The 15771-nt window shown below is 45.4% G+C and overlaps 1 protein-coding gene across 1 annotated transcript; it reads left to right on the top strand.

Moving 5' to 3' along the window:
- Positions 1-303: 303 nt before the first annotated feature.
- On the top strand, positions 304-14537 carry DRC3 (dynein regulatory complex subunit 3; the record flags this gene model as incomplete). The annotated part of the gene is made up of 12 exons (XM_079543111.1): positions 304-460; positions 1724-1840; positions 3313-3479; positions 4079-4225; positions 5375-5494; positions 6430-6548; positions 7832-8000; positions 10381-10512; positions 11763-11867; positions 12656-12769; positions 14126-14257; positions 14424-14537. 12 exons carry the CDS (start codon positions 304-306, stop codon positions 14535-14537), a joined length of 1593 nt encoding a protein of 530 aa, XP_079399237.1.
- Between the last annotated feature and the right edge of the window lie 1234 nt (positions 14538-15771).

The following is a 15771-nucleotide window of genomic DNA, read 5'->3' as shown; positions in this document are numbered from 1 at the left end:
GTGAAGAGTCACACCATGTCATGCTTAGAGTTACACCAATGGTTTTGCAACCCAGCTCACAGCAGTGCGTTGTGGCTCAGTGATCTTCAAGATCCCTTTCCACCCAAGCCACTCTATGATTCTATGCAAGTTGAATACATCTTCAACATCAGCTATGAGGTGTTAGATCTTAATACTAAACTGTGTTCTTAATCCCCTGGAACTGTCATGCCAGTTCAATGAAAGTTGGAAATAGTAGCCAGACAGTAGCTTTATTATTATTGCTTTTTCTTTTCTGTCTATTAAGGCTGATATCCTCTAAAAATGAGTCAGTCAGACAACAGCTTGGAGCCAAATGTTATTGACGATGAAATGCTTCAGAAAGCAGTTGAAGAGCAATGGCCGGAGGACATAAGGAAGCTTGCCAAAGCAGAAGGTATTAACTTTAAAGAGGTGATGGAGCTACAGCTTAGTTTTAGAAGTGAGTATCAGAACACATATATTTATTGGAGGGTAAATGAAATAAGCATTAATTGGCAACAATAATGATCATCTTAGGCTTTTAGTCATGCCTGGAAGCAGCAGTTTCAGTTGAGCAGTCTGGGTGGTATTGCTGATGGATGGCTTTAAAGCTGCTTAGCTTTATGCTATTATTGTCAGCGTTGTTCTTATTTAACATTTATATTGTGGTGACACCTACAGGCCACAGGCCTATTGGGCCCTCCTGTACATGGACAAATCAAATCCTGGGCAGGCACGGCCATCAGTGGTGATGATCCAAGAGCTGTTGTTAGAATGTGGTGATTACAGTCCAGTTTGGTGGCTTCTTCTGATCCATAGCATCATCACAGCTTGTCTCTTACTGCCAAACCAGTCATAAGCTCGCATTCAAAGAAGAAGGAAGAACATTTGGTTCTGTATTTGAATATTTTGGACAAAATCAGATAATTCATTGTGTGGTCCGGAGGATTAGTTCCTTAGAACACACTTCCAATTACCTGATCCTGCATGTATTTGTTTGCAAATACAGAACAAAGAACTGTGTCAATATTCTGTATGTGCAGCTCATTGCATTACAGTGCACTCACTAAACAGCAATAGCACTGAATGCAATCTTCTGGGAAAGCATTGGAGGACAAAAAAGAATTGGGTGTAAGAGTGTTCTGTGTTTTCTGTCACCTTGGTCCTAATGCTTTGCTGTAATACCTAACAGCCTGTCCTTGTGATTCTGTTTTTGGAAGAAGCTAAATGCAGCCATATTGATTAGTGCTAAACTGCAACCTTCGCAGAAACCGTAGACCTCAACTTGTTCTCCTGTGATGAGAATCCTGAGAGCAGGAAAGTAACTTTCAAAAGCAGTAACTGGCCACGAGTAGCCTGCAAATGCAGGGAAAAGCAAGAGTTTCATTCCAAACCTCATTTGCAGAGCTGGAAGGGAAAATGAAAGTCAAGGCCTCTGAACAGTGGATTCATAAAGCCACTGTTGGCTGCAGCCAACTCCCCCTCAGTGACTCGTTGGCTTCGCTGATGAGCACTGTGGGGATGGGATGCTGAGGTTAACTGGGCTGTTTCACTAAAATTGCTTTCAGCCAGTGAACCACTCTGCTCTCTAGGGCAGTCGTCACACTTCATGTAATCTGCTAAAAAACAGTTTGGAAGAAAGACTGGATATTTCTCCTTCCGCTAAACTGAAAGCTGACTCAGATGAAAATTTCTGTCTTTATTTATTTTCCCGTGCCCTTAGATATCCTGCAGATTGATAATCTGTGGCAATTTGAGAATCTTACTAAGCTGCAGCTGGACAACAACATCATTGAGAAGATAGAAGGTCTGGAGAGTCTGGTTCACCTTGTGTGGCTTGGTAAGATAAGGCACATGGGGCTGGATGCCTTCTCAGGTGCAAAGCAATCTGCAATAGAGCTGGGATGTCACATTCCTTCTCAAACACGACTGATAGGAGCTTTCTCAGGGAAGCCTGTCAGCTGTCTGTGTGTTTCCTCATTTAACTGTCAAACGTCGAAAGGCATGAATATCAGTACTGCAAAGCAATCCTTAAATGTTTAAAAACCTGGTTTTAATGAATTTGGTGTGGCAGGAACTGGAAGCTGAGATTTCAAGGCTGTTTCCAGGTTTTTTACTCATATGTAGAGGTGACTTTTCAGAAATATTGATGTAAACTCCGTGATTTAGAAACCTTTGTTCTGTTTATAAAGGTAATGCAAGTAGTTTGGAACTTAGAATCCCCGAAAGACGACGGTGTGTTTACCCTTACATGCTTAAAGGCCTGTCATTTTCTTGTGCTAAGCAGTGGGACTGCTTTCAGTCGAAAACTCAGGATACGGATCGCAGCACCGTGCAGTGGTGCAGGTTCTGATGCTGGGCATATCAGTGGCTGCTGCTCCTGATTCACAGCTTACAGCATTCTCTGGTAACTGCAGCCACCTTATTGGGTGGCAGCGTAAATATATCCTCGTTTGCTGCTGAAAATAGCATGCAAGGCTTTGGTTCATAACACATCTCAGAATGCCTAAATGAGTTCTTCCGCTCCGTTGTCTGCGCTGCGCGGATGACTAACGCGCTTGTGAATCGCAGCAGATCACCACTGTGTGAGCAGTTTCTTGAAGCACACTCAGGCATTGCAGTTTGCCCAGAGGTTCTGGTGGTTCAGCTGCCCAGGGGCCGGGCTGACAGCCACAGCTGTAACCTCATCGGCTGCCTTTGGAATCCTGGAGCGCTCAGCTCCAGCCTGAGTGTCAACACTGCCCTTAATGGTGGTGAACGTAGGTGTTAGCCTAGATGTTTTGGCAGGATGGGATGAAGAAATACTAACGAGTGAAGTAGCTACAGTGAGTATGTGCCTTTGCATATCTTCATTGACAACAGGGTGGTGGTGAGCATGGAGCTGACATTTGCTGGTCCTGTAAAAGTCACCGTGATGGCAAGCTCTAACGCAGCAGGCAAGAGTCTGCAAGAAACAATGCAGAGAACCCCAAATTCATCACAGAAATGCTCACTTTTCAGAGCACCTCTTTTCTTGTAGCTTGGTTGAACTCATTTTGAAGCCATGGGTGTGGACTCTGCAGGGAGTGTCTTCAGCCATTCCTCTCATACACGTGTTACAGTTGTAAGGAGATGTGTACATTGTTTCCTGACCCAGAAAATGGTGATTTCATGCTGAGCCTTTCATGTGGGACACTGAGCCCCCATGAGGAAAATAGTGTGTATGAACTTCTAAATCAAGACTCAGGCTAGATGCGAGATCTGAGTCGGGGTGTTCTGCTAGAAATAATTTAGCTTGCTTATACAAGTTCCAATTTCTAAACTCTTCCCCAGACCTGTCCTTCAACAACATTGAAGTAATTGAGGGCCTGGATACCCTTGTCAAACTGCAGGACCTAAGCCTCTACAACAACAGAATATCTAAAATTGAGCACATGGACACATTGCAAAAGCTACAGATTTTCTCCATTGGAAAGAATAACCTGACCACTCTGGAAAATGTGAGTGCTCCCTGGCTTTGGAATTGCTCCCCATCAAAGGATCAAATATTCTAGATCTGACGTTTACCACTACCTCCCTTTGAGGAGAATTTTTTCCTTAGGATTTCATTTCCTCTGAAGCCTAAATTATGATTTAGGTAAGCTATCTAGCTGCTAAGTGCTTATTTCAGCTATTTCTCTTTTAGGTTACTCACTCATGAGGTCTTCATTTTGCTACTGCTGTCATTTGTGGCAAAATTCCTATTGGTTCTCATGAGAGGAATAAATAGCTACACATGAGGAAAAGAGGGAGTGGGGACTAGGATACATCTGGGGTTCTCTAGGATATATTTTGGGGTAGTTTACCAGCCTAACACCCTGATTTGTCCACCACCCAGCTAAAGGCCATCTCTCCATTTCCATCATTTACATAGTCATGGTGTGAATTTAGGTATTTTCTTTCCCCAAAGCATTAAAAACTTCTAATTTAACTTGCATGCGTTTGGCAGCTGAGCACAACATGTACCACAACATAATTGTGCAACCCATGAGCAATGAATTTCAAGCCCAGCTGTCTCCACAGCCCTGGTAAGCACAGCATCTCTTTCCCCTCCACACAGGTGGTCTATCTTAGGAGGTTTAAGAACTTAAACACACTGAATCTCACTGGGAATCCTTTCTGTGATGAAGAGCAGTATATGCTGTTTGTTGTTGCTCACCTTCCAGGCTTGGTATACTTGGACTTCAAACTCGTGAGAGACACCACAGTAAGTATTTCTGCATCTTCTTGTGAAATTGGGCATGAGTTCCTTACAGAGCACTGCCTTTGTTGATAGGCTCACAACGTTCTAGCACTTGGGCTTATTCCCTGCAGAAATTAGACCTATGGAAACACGCAGTATTTGTTCCATCTCCACCTAACAGCTGTGAACCTGTGGGCCAAATTCTGTCAAATTTGGCAGAGGTAGAGATGTCAAAGGTATTATGCCTTCACAGGTTTTGTGATAGTCAGCAGCTGTGTGTGGGAGAGGAGCCTGCTTAATTTTGCCACAGAGATGCTGCGGTGTGAGTGCAAGACTACTTAGAGATCAGGGAATCACAGAGAGAGAATCTCAGAGGAGATCAGTCTTGAGACACGAATCCAGAGGAAAGCAGGCTTGGTGGTCCTGCTGCTCACTGAGCTATTTCTTTCAGTAGCAGACTGACACATTAACCAGGCAAGCGAGTGCCGTCCAAATGCACTTCCCTTTCCTGATTTTTGAAAGCAGGGCCATACAAGCACTGCTAACCCATGGCTCTGCTTTCTGACCCCAAGCTCATTTTTTTCTTAATAATCAAAGAATATGTTTCATTTTAAACTTGCTTGGCACAGAACAGGAGCCGTTCTTGGAGTATACATTGCTCTTACCAGAGGACTGGAAGGGCTTTCCAGGTCATGAGTCCAGTCCCTGCTCACAGACAGTATGTCATTGGATTGCATGCTTAAATTTGTCACGCTTCAGTTGCAAGCTAATTAGGTTCTTGCCCCTGCTACTACATTGCCATCTCTTCAGAAAAAATATCTTTTCCCCAGAAATGTTAAACTCAGTAGCCGATCCATTCAGAGCTCAAATTCAAAGCCAGTACAGAGCCTCCTGCTAAAACAAACAGAAAAACAATGCTAAAGATGAAGGAATTGGGAGAGTAAACGCTGCTTGGGACTGAATCGGCTCAGATACAGTAGGTGAAGAGGCAGAGAAATGTGACAACAAAAATGAGGAATGGATTAGAAACTTTATAAGTAGTTTAATCAAAAGACCACAAAGAAAGGAGATGCGGATATCATTCAGGTGCACCTTCTGGAAAGGTGGAATGCTTACACTTAGATTTGTTGGGCACTGCTGGGTAGTCTAATAATGTTTCTTTGCTTTTCTCAGCGAGAAGTTGCCATTTCAAATTACCACTACCTCACTGACCTGCTGGAACATGAGGAAGCCCAGGCCCTCGCTCAGCTGGAGGAAAAGCAGGCACAGCAGAAGGAGCTGGAGTACCACAAGGTGCTTGTTCTTTGGCTGGTTGTGTGCTGCCTTGGGAGGAAGGAGTGCAGCAGATATTGACTTCTCCTTCAGATGTTTGAAGCTCTAATGAGAGGTTAACACTGGCTGTGCTAACACTAAGGCTAGGATTAGTGTCTGATCTTTGAATCTCGTATTTTGAATGAAGACAGGAACTGCTGTGGAATACATATGATGTGGGGGAACATATTTATTTTGGCTGAACGATCAGGCTGCAGATATAGACCTTTAGAAGCTAAATAGTAAATTGTGCCCAAGGATCTTATCAGCCTATTGTGAGATTAAGAAAATGACGCGTCTGAGGGAACTGCTAACATTTTCATGGCGCAGTAACTTCTTTTCTCCTTCACACCACATTGATGCTTTGTATTAGTTTTATGGTTAAACTGTTCAGGGCTTTGAGATCGCCGTAGTTCCATGAGCAGCCTGAAAACCAGGCTAGGCAGAATGGTGATTTCAGCCACAATATGGCTCTGTGCTCCAGCCTGCTGGAAGACCAGGCTGGCTGAAGAGCAGGAGGAGGTTAAGTGACAGGAAGGACACTTGCAGCTCTTCCTTCTGACCCTCCTCCAAGTCCACTCACTTTTTATCAGTGAGGCTGAATAGCCTTGTAACATATGGTTGTATGTGAAAATGCTTTATGTAAGATTAAAAGTGTTTTCTGTCCTTAGGCTAGAGAGTTCTAGCAGTAAATCCACATGTGAACCAGGATGGGTTTCACTCCAGTTGCAGGATGCTTTCATGACCTGGCTGGTACATGCATTGTGTAGGTGTAATTGTGTCTGTGCAGATCGTTACTTGCACGGCTCACCAGTGCTCCTCTGCTTGCAAAGAGCTTCTAGGAGAGAGGCATCCTAAGGAATGGCAGCAGGTTGGCACTCTTCATTTCACTTAAATCATTCTTATTCTCTTCAAAGACAGCCTTTGTTGAGTACCTGAATGGATCATTCCTGTTTGACAGCTTGTATGCAGAGGATACAGAAGCTGCCAAACTGGCTTACCTCCCCGGAGTGGATGACCTGCTGCAGGCATATCCTTCCCGGGCTTAAAAAACCTACAGCTAAAACCTAATGACTTGAGTTAAGAAGGAGGTGCATCCACAGGGACTCTTCATCCCTTGCTTTTGTCCAGGACTGAAAGCTCACATTGATCTGAGATCTGAGGCTTTCTGTGTTCAAATTAGGAACAGTGCCAGAAAAACACTGCAAGACCATGAGACCACTGACAGCTTTAAGGCCTGATATCTCATGAAATATGAGGGCTACAAACAAACGGTTTGTATTACTGGCAAGCTGGCCAGCGCAGCTTGAAACAACCTATTTGTATAACCACTCACTTCCATCACCAACAGGTCGTGAGATTCCAGTGTTTCAAATTCTCACTGTTGTAATTACCATATTCCCTTTCCACCGCCAGAATCAAACATATTTTCAGCAGCCCTCTTTCCTGACCCTTCAAGAATCAAGGCTTTGTACCGCCTTTAAGTCTGGAATCCACTTAAGGTTTAAAATGAGCCATAAGATAAATCTCTGTCAGTTAGATTGTAAGAGCGCAGCCGCTAAAATCATGTTGAAATTGAAGTGGTAGGAGATAGGAACAGACTAATCAGAATGATATGAGTCACATATCTCACAACCTGCCAGAGCTGGCAACGTGAAGTTTTCAGGCCAGCACTTTTTTCTGATCATTGCTCCTATATGGGGCATCAGAAAGCAGACACTTTTATTTTTTTCTCTTCTCATTCAGATTAATAGAGCATTGTCAAGGCCAGTAACTTGACCTTCCTTAAAATTGCGTTGCTCTGTTGGGGAAAAATGCATCAAGGCTTAACTACGATAGACTCTAGAAACAATTCCATTGTCAAGATAATAGCAGAAGAAAAATTGGCGTTATTTTTGTGATGCTACCAAGTCAGTAGTTTATTCTGCACCCTGGCTGTAAGCTCCGGAGCTGTATTTATTAACTACACAGACACTGTATTCACACTTGTGAAGACGGATAGGGTTGTATGCTTCATTCTCCTGCTTTGAAAAGAGTCAGAGAAGCATACGTATTTCCTTTTTGTCCTCAAGGCCTTTTCTCCTCAAGCTGCCACATCCTTCTCTGTACCCTTAAGGTAGCAAAATCCTATGCATAGAATGTGAACAGGTGACCCTGTCCTTCTCAGACAAAATGCTTGGCAGCCTGCTGCCAGCAAGAACCACCGAGTTTTACATAACGGCAGCTTGTAACTCCTGCTTGAATTTGCAGAGCTAGAAGAAACATAACGCATTGCTCCACTGAACAAACAAAATACCTTGACTCTGGTGTCACATACAGGAAAGATTTTGTCTCCGTTTGTGAGAACCTGTTTAACTACTGTCTGAAAGAGCATGAAAAACGAGAAGCTGAAGTCTCTGATTTCTATGAAGGCCTCCGCGAAGTGCTGACAGCCAACCAAGAAGAAGGCAGGAGAATAATCCTAGACTTTGAAAATCAGAACAAAACGGTAATTTTCCTTATGCTTCTTTTAGTTTGATACATCACATAGCAGCTTTCAATTTCACTTTGGATGAGGGTAATTCCGTTAACATTAGGGTAGTGAACCCAGATTTACACCGCAGTCGTGATATGATCCCTAATTGCAGAGTCACAGAATAGCTGAGGTTGGAATGGAGCTCTGGAGGACACCCGGTCCCCCTGTTAAAGCAGGGCTGTGTGCATCAGGCCACCCAGGGCCACATCCACATGGCTTGTGAGTATCTCCAGGAATGGCCGCTGCACAGCTTCTCTGGGCAACCGGTTCCAGCACTCATCTCTGATCTTTCTTTGTTTTTCTGCAGTGTTAATCTGTACTGAGAAATGATGTCAGCGAGCATTAACTAACGTGATATTTTAGTGCTCCATATAGGAAGAAGATTTGAGGTTTGAAGTTTCAGCCCTTTTGTCAAAGCACAGCCAACTAACACTGACAGCTTTTATCTATATTGACGTGGAAATTTAGCGTAGGAGAAAATTAATATGCCATGGTGTTGTCTCATTGTCCATGAAGGTAAAGTTCTTCAAGGTGCTGCAGGGAAAAAAAAAAGAAAGAAAGAAATAAAAGGAGATTGCAGGTTATTCAGTTTGTTTTCAAGTCATTTTCTCATTCAGTTCATCTCGTCAACAACAGCTCAAAGAACTGTAACAGAAGAATCAGGTACAGCCATTGTAATGTATTTCTAGTCTGTTATTTTTAAAGCAGAAACAGTCTTTTTTTTTACATTCTACTCAACTACAGTCACCCATTGTGGCTGCTAAGGGCATCGCTTCTAGCTGGATCCCTGTCTAACCGTGTGTAATAGATGGATCATTATTTTGTATCCACAGAAAAAAAGTCAGGGGGGGCTGAAGCCTGGTAAACCTGTCAGCTGAGCAGTCACGAGCGCCTGCTCTTTGAAATGCAGGTCGCTTTGATTGAGGTGCTGTGTCACAAGCTGGCAGCCTGTTGAGTCACCCCGTCCCCAGGTCCTTGGACCTTGCTGACTCATGCCAGCAAACAGCTCTGGCAACTCCAGCTGGGATGTGAGCTTGCAGGCTTACCAGAAAGCATCAGATAAAGGCTGATATTTATACTCAGCTACTTGATTCTCGGTATAAGCTCTGTAAAAAATACGTGGCTTTGATAGTTTGTCTGGTAGGCTGCAGCCTCAGCAATGGATTGACCTGCAGTGGATTGAACAGGACACAATGGTTAGTGTGACAATTTGCACGTAAACGCTGGGATAGTCAGCATCCAAACAGTCATTTACAGTTGATTGGGAAATTCAAAATGTAACGCTGATGGAGATGTTAACAAATCACAGGGGTCCTAGCAGGCTGAAATCTGAAACCATTCTTAAGGTGTGATTGCCTAGCTGTCATCTTTTCCTGCAAGCTTGGGCTACCTGTAAAATAACACCTCCCTCTGAAGTTGCTTGAGGAGCAAAGAAGCATTAAGGGCCTTGAGCTCTGAAGTTATTGCTTCCACAGCTGTGGCTTGATTGGCTGGGGAGGTTTTGGAGACGTCCTGACTCACACCTTGCACTCTCCTTCTCCACATTTACCACTGCAAAATTTGGGCAACGTAGTCTGTTTTCAGACGAGTCTTCACAGTTGTTTTGGCTAGAATTCGCTATTTTAGCCCATTACATTTCCTCTCAAGAGAATTGGATTAGACATCTTAGAACGTGTATTTCTTTCCTCCTATTAACATTTGATTGTTAACTTGCTTTGAACAGACTTCAAAATAATACATTGCTGAGCACAAGAGGATTTCTTTTTGATCTGAGAAGTAATAAATCTTGTCTGATACAAAACTGACGTCAATATTTAATTCTGAAGGGCGATAAATCCTTGCTGTAAGAGGGAATCAGGCAATGATAGGTATTCCACATTCAGAATACTGAATCCTGCCCCTGTGGTAGTCAGCCAAGATTCCCCTTGACAGGAAAGGGATCAGGATTTAGATGTGCCGTTCTTTCTAAGAGTAATTGTTAATCTCTTCTTCATCACCAGCAATGTCAAGAATCCTATATATATATATATATATATATATATATATATATGTATATTTACTTGAAATGTGTCAGAAGAGGAGCCAAAGTTGGAAGGATAGAAGGGTCAAAGTCATCGGGCACTGGGAGATGAGATTTCTCACCAGTACCACTGCATTGCATGGGATCGTTTACATAGCAGCATACCTCAGCACTGTTACTTCCCAGTATGTAAATCCAGAGACTCACTGAATCAGCACGTTTCATTTCTGCTCATCATCAGCAGGAACTTTTCTCACATATGTAACAAGTTAATTAAATTGCAATGGAGTGCTGAACACCAACTAGAAGTAATTTATGTATCTCTGTGTTTAGAGGCTGGATGAGATCCATCATGCCAGCAGTCACGACACTGCTGAGTCTATGCGAGCTGAGTACAACGAGGACATCCTTCAGCTGTCAGAAACACTCATGACCTTGGAAATGCAGATGGTGGACCAGCTGGAGGTAAGGCTCAGGCTCATACCTGTACAGCCTCCCATCCAGGATGCAGGGGCATTCATTTTGCTGTTGCTGCACGCCTCTGCATTGTAGCCCATTGCATAAGGAAGAGCACACAGTTCTTCCAGTCAGGCTCCTGTTCTGTCTCCAGCTAGCCTTCCTCTGCTCAAGGTTGAAATGGGTGAGATCAAGCCCTGGACACTGATACGCTGCAATGGATTCCTGTTTCTCAGAGCAGAGCGCAGTATTTTCTTCACATCTATGCAAGCTGATGTCCAAAGCTTTAAAAAAAGGGACTTGAGGTTGTTCAGTCATTATATAGGTCTGTGTACAGAGCTCTCTGCATGGTATGGGATATGCATTTGGCATTCTGGAAGTGTAATTCTTTGAAGCTGAACCTCACCATGAATAAGATTACACACGTTCCTGCTCAGCTTAATGCATTTGCTTGCATAATACCTGCCTTTTTTCTCCTCACTTTTCCTTGAAAACTAGGGCAGGGCTCCTAATGTGTGTCCTCGTTTAAAACCAAAAACAAAACCTAATCTGTTATAAACTAGCAGGCAGGGTCTGCGGCCCTTATGCAAGATGCAGCAGTTTACTGCTGTGAATGTGCAGGACAGAAAGCAGGAGCTCAAAATGGATTCCCTACTGCATCGTGACTGTGCCTTTTGATGTTTCCTGAATTGGCCCTAATATATCTGCAGTCACTCAAGGAAAGATCAGAGACATTCCTTTGTGCATGCCCTTCTGGAATTGCGGGATTTGGGTGGTTGTGTTTGAAGTGTTACATCAAGACATTAAGTGCAACACTTAACAGATTCCCCATCAGCCATTTTTGAGAGAGGCACTAGGCAGCAGCAATTTTCGTTTCTGAGGACTAAAACAAAAGCTGCAGTAAGCCCAGGCATTGCTTACACTTCTCACAAAGAGGCTTTTCATACACACAAGGAGAATGCAGGAGTACAGCACACTGTGCATTCAGTGAGAGTACAAAGGGATGGGATGGCTCCAGAGACCAGGTAAGCATCGCTCAACCAGCTTCTCCCCAGTAAGCTGATTCTGATTTTCTGTCCCTGAATGAGAAAATAAACTCAGCGCTTTCAAACCATTTACATGCTTTAGGTAGGTCATTTTCTGACTGTGCTAACGACAGCAGCGAGTCCAAATTATAATCAATTTTAGGTTCTTCCTAGATTCCTTTTATGTTCATGAAAGCGTTCATTGTAACATTTCCTCTTTTTCTTTCCATTAAGGAACTGATAAAGGAATTTGAAGGAAACATTGCTGTCATTGCATCAACATTCACTGAAAATGTTAAAGGCATATATCCTTTTTACAGCATGTTGGCATGGATCTCTGTGCGAGGTGCATATACTTCAATCCGAAATCTATAACTGAGCCATTGAAATAGAATTGGGCTATTTTTTGTCAACAGAAAATGCGTTTTCCCAGCTTTGTGGGAATGGCCATTTAAGGTGCTCCAAGTCTTTCTGTGGAAAATACAGAAAGCACAAAGGGCTCTGGCTGAGTTCTCACATATGGAAAGTCTCTAGGACTTTTACAGCTTTCTCCCTCCTAGGGATCTTGCTTTTTTCTTGAGCATGCATGGCACAACTCCTGGCAGATCCAGCTAGCATGTTTTCCATATGTATTCTTGCTTCTTTGAATGGGCTTCATTTTTGTGTTACTGATGTTTTCTGGAACAATGTGAGATAAGAGCAGCAAAGCACTCCTGTGGCAGATTACGTATATAAATCTGTGGCTTGGTGCAAATAATTGGCATATTCAGAGCTCAGCTTCCATCCTGTGAGGCCTCCCTCAGCTTCCTCTGCAAACCAAGGCACACTCTTAGTTCTGTGTAATGGCAGTGAGAATGAGACCTGATGTGAGCTGTGGTTAAGAGCAGAAAGTGCAAATCCTGACATCCTGGCAGCAGCAAGGCTGTTTCCCGAGGCCTGCTGTGAGGACATGGGACACCAGAGTGCTTTTCTGCTCGCCTGCACCAGGGCTGGCAGCCCTCTTTGTAGCACGTCCTCTGTAGCTCCTTCTGAGCCTCAGCCTCCTGTTACAGGAGGTCCAGTTTTATTTCCAGAAGTGAACGGTGTGCTCAGCCTTTTCCTTAACCATCTTCTGTACGATGACACAGTGCCGGGACCTAGAAAATCGTCACCATGAGAAGCTGCTAGAGATCTCCATCAGTGCTCTGGAGAAATCACTTAACAATGAGCTCGATGAGGAATTGCCAGATGATGTTCGTGAGGTGAGGACAGCAGAAAATTCACCCCCCTCTGTGGGGGTGATGGGAAGAGGAGGAGGCCGCAGCCTCTGCTTGGCAGGGACAGGATTTCCAGGAGGCTCAGTGCAGCTAGAGCTGTGTCTGACCAGAGCATGGCTGAACTGCAGCACTGCTGGGCATCTCTGCTGGGTGGGATGGAGATGACTGCACTGCAGGTTTCCCTGGGCTCTGCAAGAGCTGGTGGCAGCAGCCCAGGAGCGGTGCTGAGCAAATTTCTCTCTTGCCTCCAGCACAGCTCACTTCTCTGGCTGATTTTCAAGCCCCAGCCCAGCAGGCACTCAGGCAGCTTCTCTGCTGCACTTGCAGCTGGTTTTGTTCTGGTTCTGCCTGCTCCCCACAGGCAAACCTAAACACTGCTCTGATTTCTTTGTGCTGGGGCTGTTTGCATCAGTGATCTCGGGAGCCCTCCTGGGAGCTCTCCTGCCCATTAGCTGTTCTGGAGACAGGACACAGCATTCCAAATGCTCCTTCCACTGCAGCCCCAGTCTTGCTCCGATATTGAAGATCCCAGGAGCCTTTCAGAAAGCGCAGAGATTGTTGCAATGCTCCAGTCAGCAACGCTGCTGACCTTTTCGCCTCCGTTATTCCTTCACTTAGTGGTTAATTGACTTGAGTTTTGCATTTGCTGTGTTTTCGCTCTGTCCAGATTATCCCAGCTCCCCATTACTCTGGGTAATCAAGAGCTGACAGACACAGACCAGACCCCTCAGCCCCCCGGGGGAGCTCCCTGCTTTATGGGCTGTGCAGATGGCTGCAGTTACGCACCGTTGCTGTGCACCCATTTTGCCTCACTGCCATCCATTTCCACGGAGAAGCAATCTTCATTTGTTCAATATAGCTGCACTTGGCTGCAGGAGGAGACTCATTATGGTTTAGCGCAGCCACCCTCTATTCAGAGCCATGGGGGAAGTCACTGCCTCGATTAGAAGCTAAGGCTCTCCAAGATGAAGATTTACAGCCAGTGCTACCAGTGCGAGAGACCCTTTCAAATGTGATTTTCCACTTCCCGCACCTGCTGGGACAGGCGAGCTGCAGCATATGCAGCCTTGCTTCAACAGCAGCTGCTGCAAGGGCTGGCCACATACTGTGAGGTGCTCCCTGCTCCAGAAGGTGAGGCCCAAGGTGCTGCCTCTATTTCCCCATACGTCCTTCCACATAGAGGGAAGAGCACTGGAGTCATCCTGACGTTTAGGGCTTTGTCAGTCTGAAACAGAGGTCTTATTTTCTTCCCCCAAGCACTGCAGTTACTGGGCTGCTAGTTCTGAGCTCTGTGGCTTTTGCTGCGTGCCTGCTCCTCCCCTGATCCATATTATCTCCTAGTTTCTTGTGGACAAAAACACTGTTGTCAACATGGTCGACAAATCCCATAATATCCACCTGCTGAAGATCAGCATGCGAGAGTGTGACATCCTCCTCAACATGTATCGCTGGGAGGCCTCTGTGAAAGAGAAGGTAAGGGACCTTCATGCTCACGTGGGGGTGAGTTACAGATGGGTCTGCCCCAGGTGGCAGGGGCACCGCTAGGAAAGCTGCTTCCCAGCCTTTGCTGCAGACCTCTGTGCTGCAGCCAGGACCCCAACAAGCCTGCGGGTTCACTACTTGGGTTCAATTTATTCAGGCTTTTCAAGATGAGATTGACAGAAACCGCAACCGTATCAAAGAGATTTTCCAGTACATCGATGATCTCCAGGAGCAGCTGGATAACACACAGATTCCAGAGCTCACGGAGTAGGTCTGCCATGGGCCAGGCAGCTGCCTTATCTGGGTGCACACAGCAGCAAAACACTCAGCAAGGACGCTGCCCCTCTGTGCCTGTGCTGTCTGGAACATTTCAGGCCAAAGGCCTGCTTCCATCCTGCCACAGTCAGCAAATAAAAGATACTTATTGTTTCTGTAAAAGCACACGAAGCTTTGTCTCTTCCATCACGTTGGCATGAAGCCCATCCCGAGTTCAGACCTGGTCACAAGGGGTTATGGCTCAGCTGTGAGCTAATTGAACCAAATCATCATAGCACATCATGCCTGAAAGCTTTAGTACCTGCAAGCACAGAGGCAGGAACCTGTGAGCCACAGGCACATGGCAGCAGCCGGGGAGAGGAGCGCTCTCCATCAAACCCCTCCCAGAATAACAGCAGGTTTCTAGCTCAGCAAGCACAAGGCTGTGGCTGGGGCTCTGCGTGCCTAGCAGCCTTGTCTCGTCACTGCCTCTTGCAAAAGCAGCTTTCTGCAGCGTGAGCAGAGCAGCCCCCAGCTAGCAGGAAGGGAAATCAATGGTTCCACAGGAACTCACACACTGCCGCTCGCAACAGCCGAGCGAGGAGTCATTAATTCCCCTCCTTGCTCAGTGACAGCAGCTGCTGCACTCACTTGTGGGCAGCTTCTGAGGAATGATGCTGGCCAGGGCGGTACTGCTAGAGGCAAGCAGCAAGGAGAAAGGTGGGAAGGTTAAATGAAAGGGTGGCTGCACATGCACTCTGGGGAGAGACCAGGTCTCCTGAAAGCCCTTCAGCTGGTGCTGCCTGATGTACAGATTTAGCTCCGAGTGCCTTATGCTTTTGGAAATGGCTGCAGCCCAGGTTTCCCCCTCCCTGCTTGCTCCAGCGCTGCACAGTCAGCTCCCTGCTGCTCCTTGGCTGCTAGGACAGGGCACCTAGCACAGAGACTCACACAGAGACACGGAGAGAGCTAATCCATCTGATAGCTAGTGCCTGCTCAGCTCTGCTCGGTGACTTTCTGCCTACAGCCATTCCCCCACCTGCACAGAGCCCAGCAGCTCAGAATCTACACCACGGCTTGACAATTAAAACAAAGAAATACTCAGCAACATTAGCTTTCAGTATCTTGCAGAGGCGTGCCTTTAATCAAACAGAGAGACCCTGGTGTTACATACAGGCACACTGAGGGATGAAGAACAGATGCAACGGAGTCTGTTTTCAGATTTCCATAACAAGTGTGTGTCAGGAGCT

The sequence above is a fragment of the Tetrao urogallus genome (assembly GCF_951394365.1).
Source record: "Tetrao urogallus genome assembly, chromosome: 15".
Lineage (NCBI taxonomy): Eukaryota > Metazoa > Chordata > Aves > Galliformes > Phasianidae > Tetrao > Tetrao urogallus.
The sequence above is the reverse complement of the archived record's forward strand: the minus strand, read 5'-3'. Positions and strand labels throughout refer to the sequence as shown.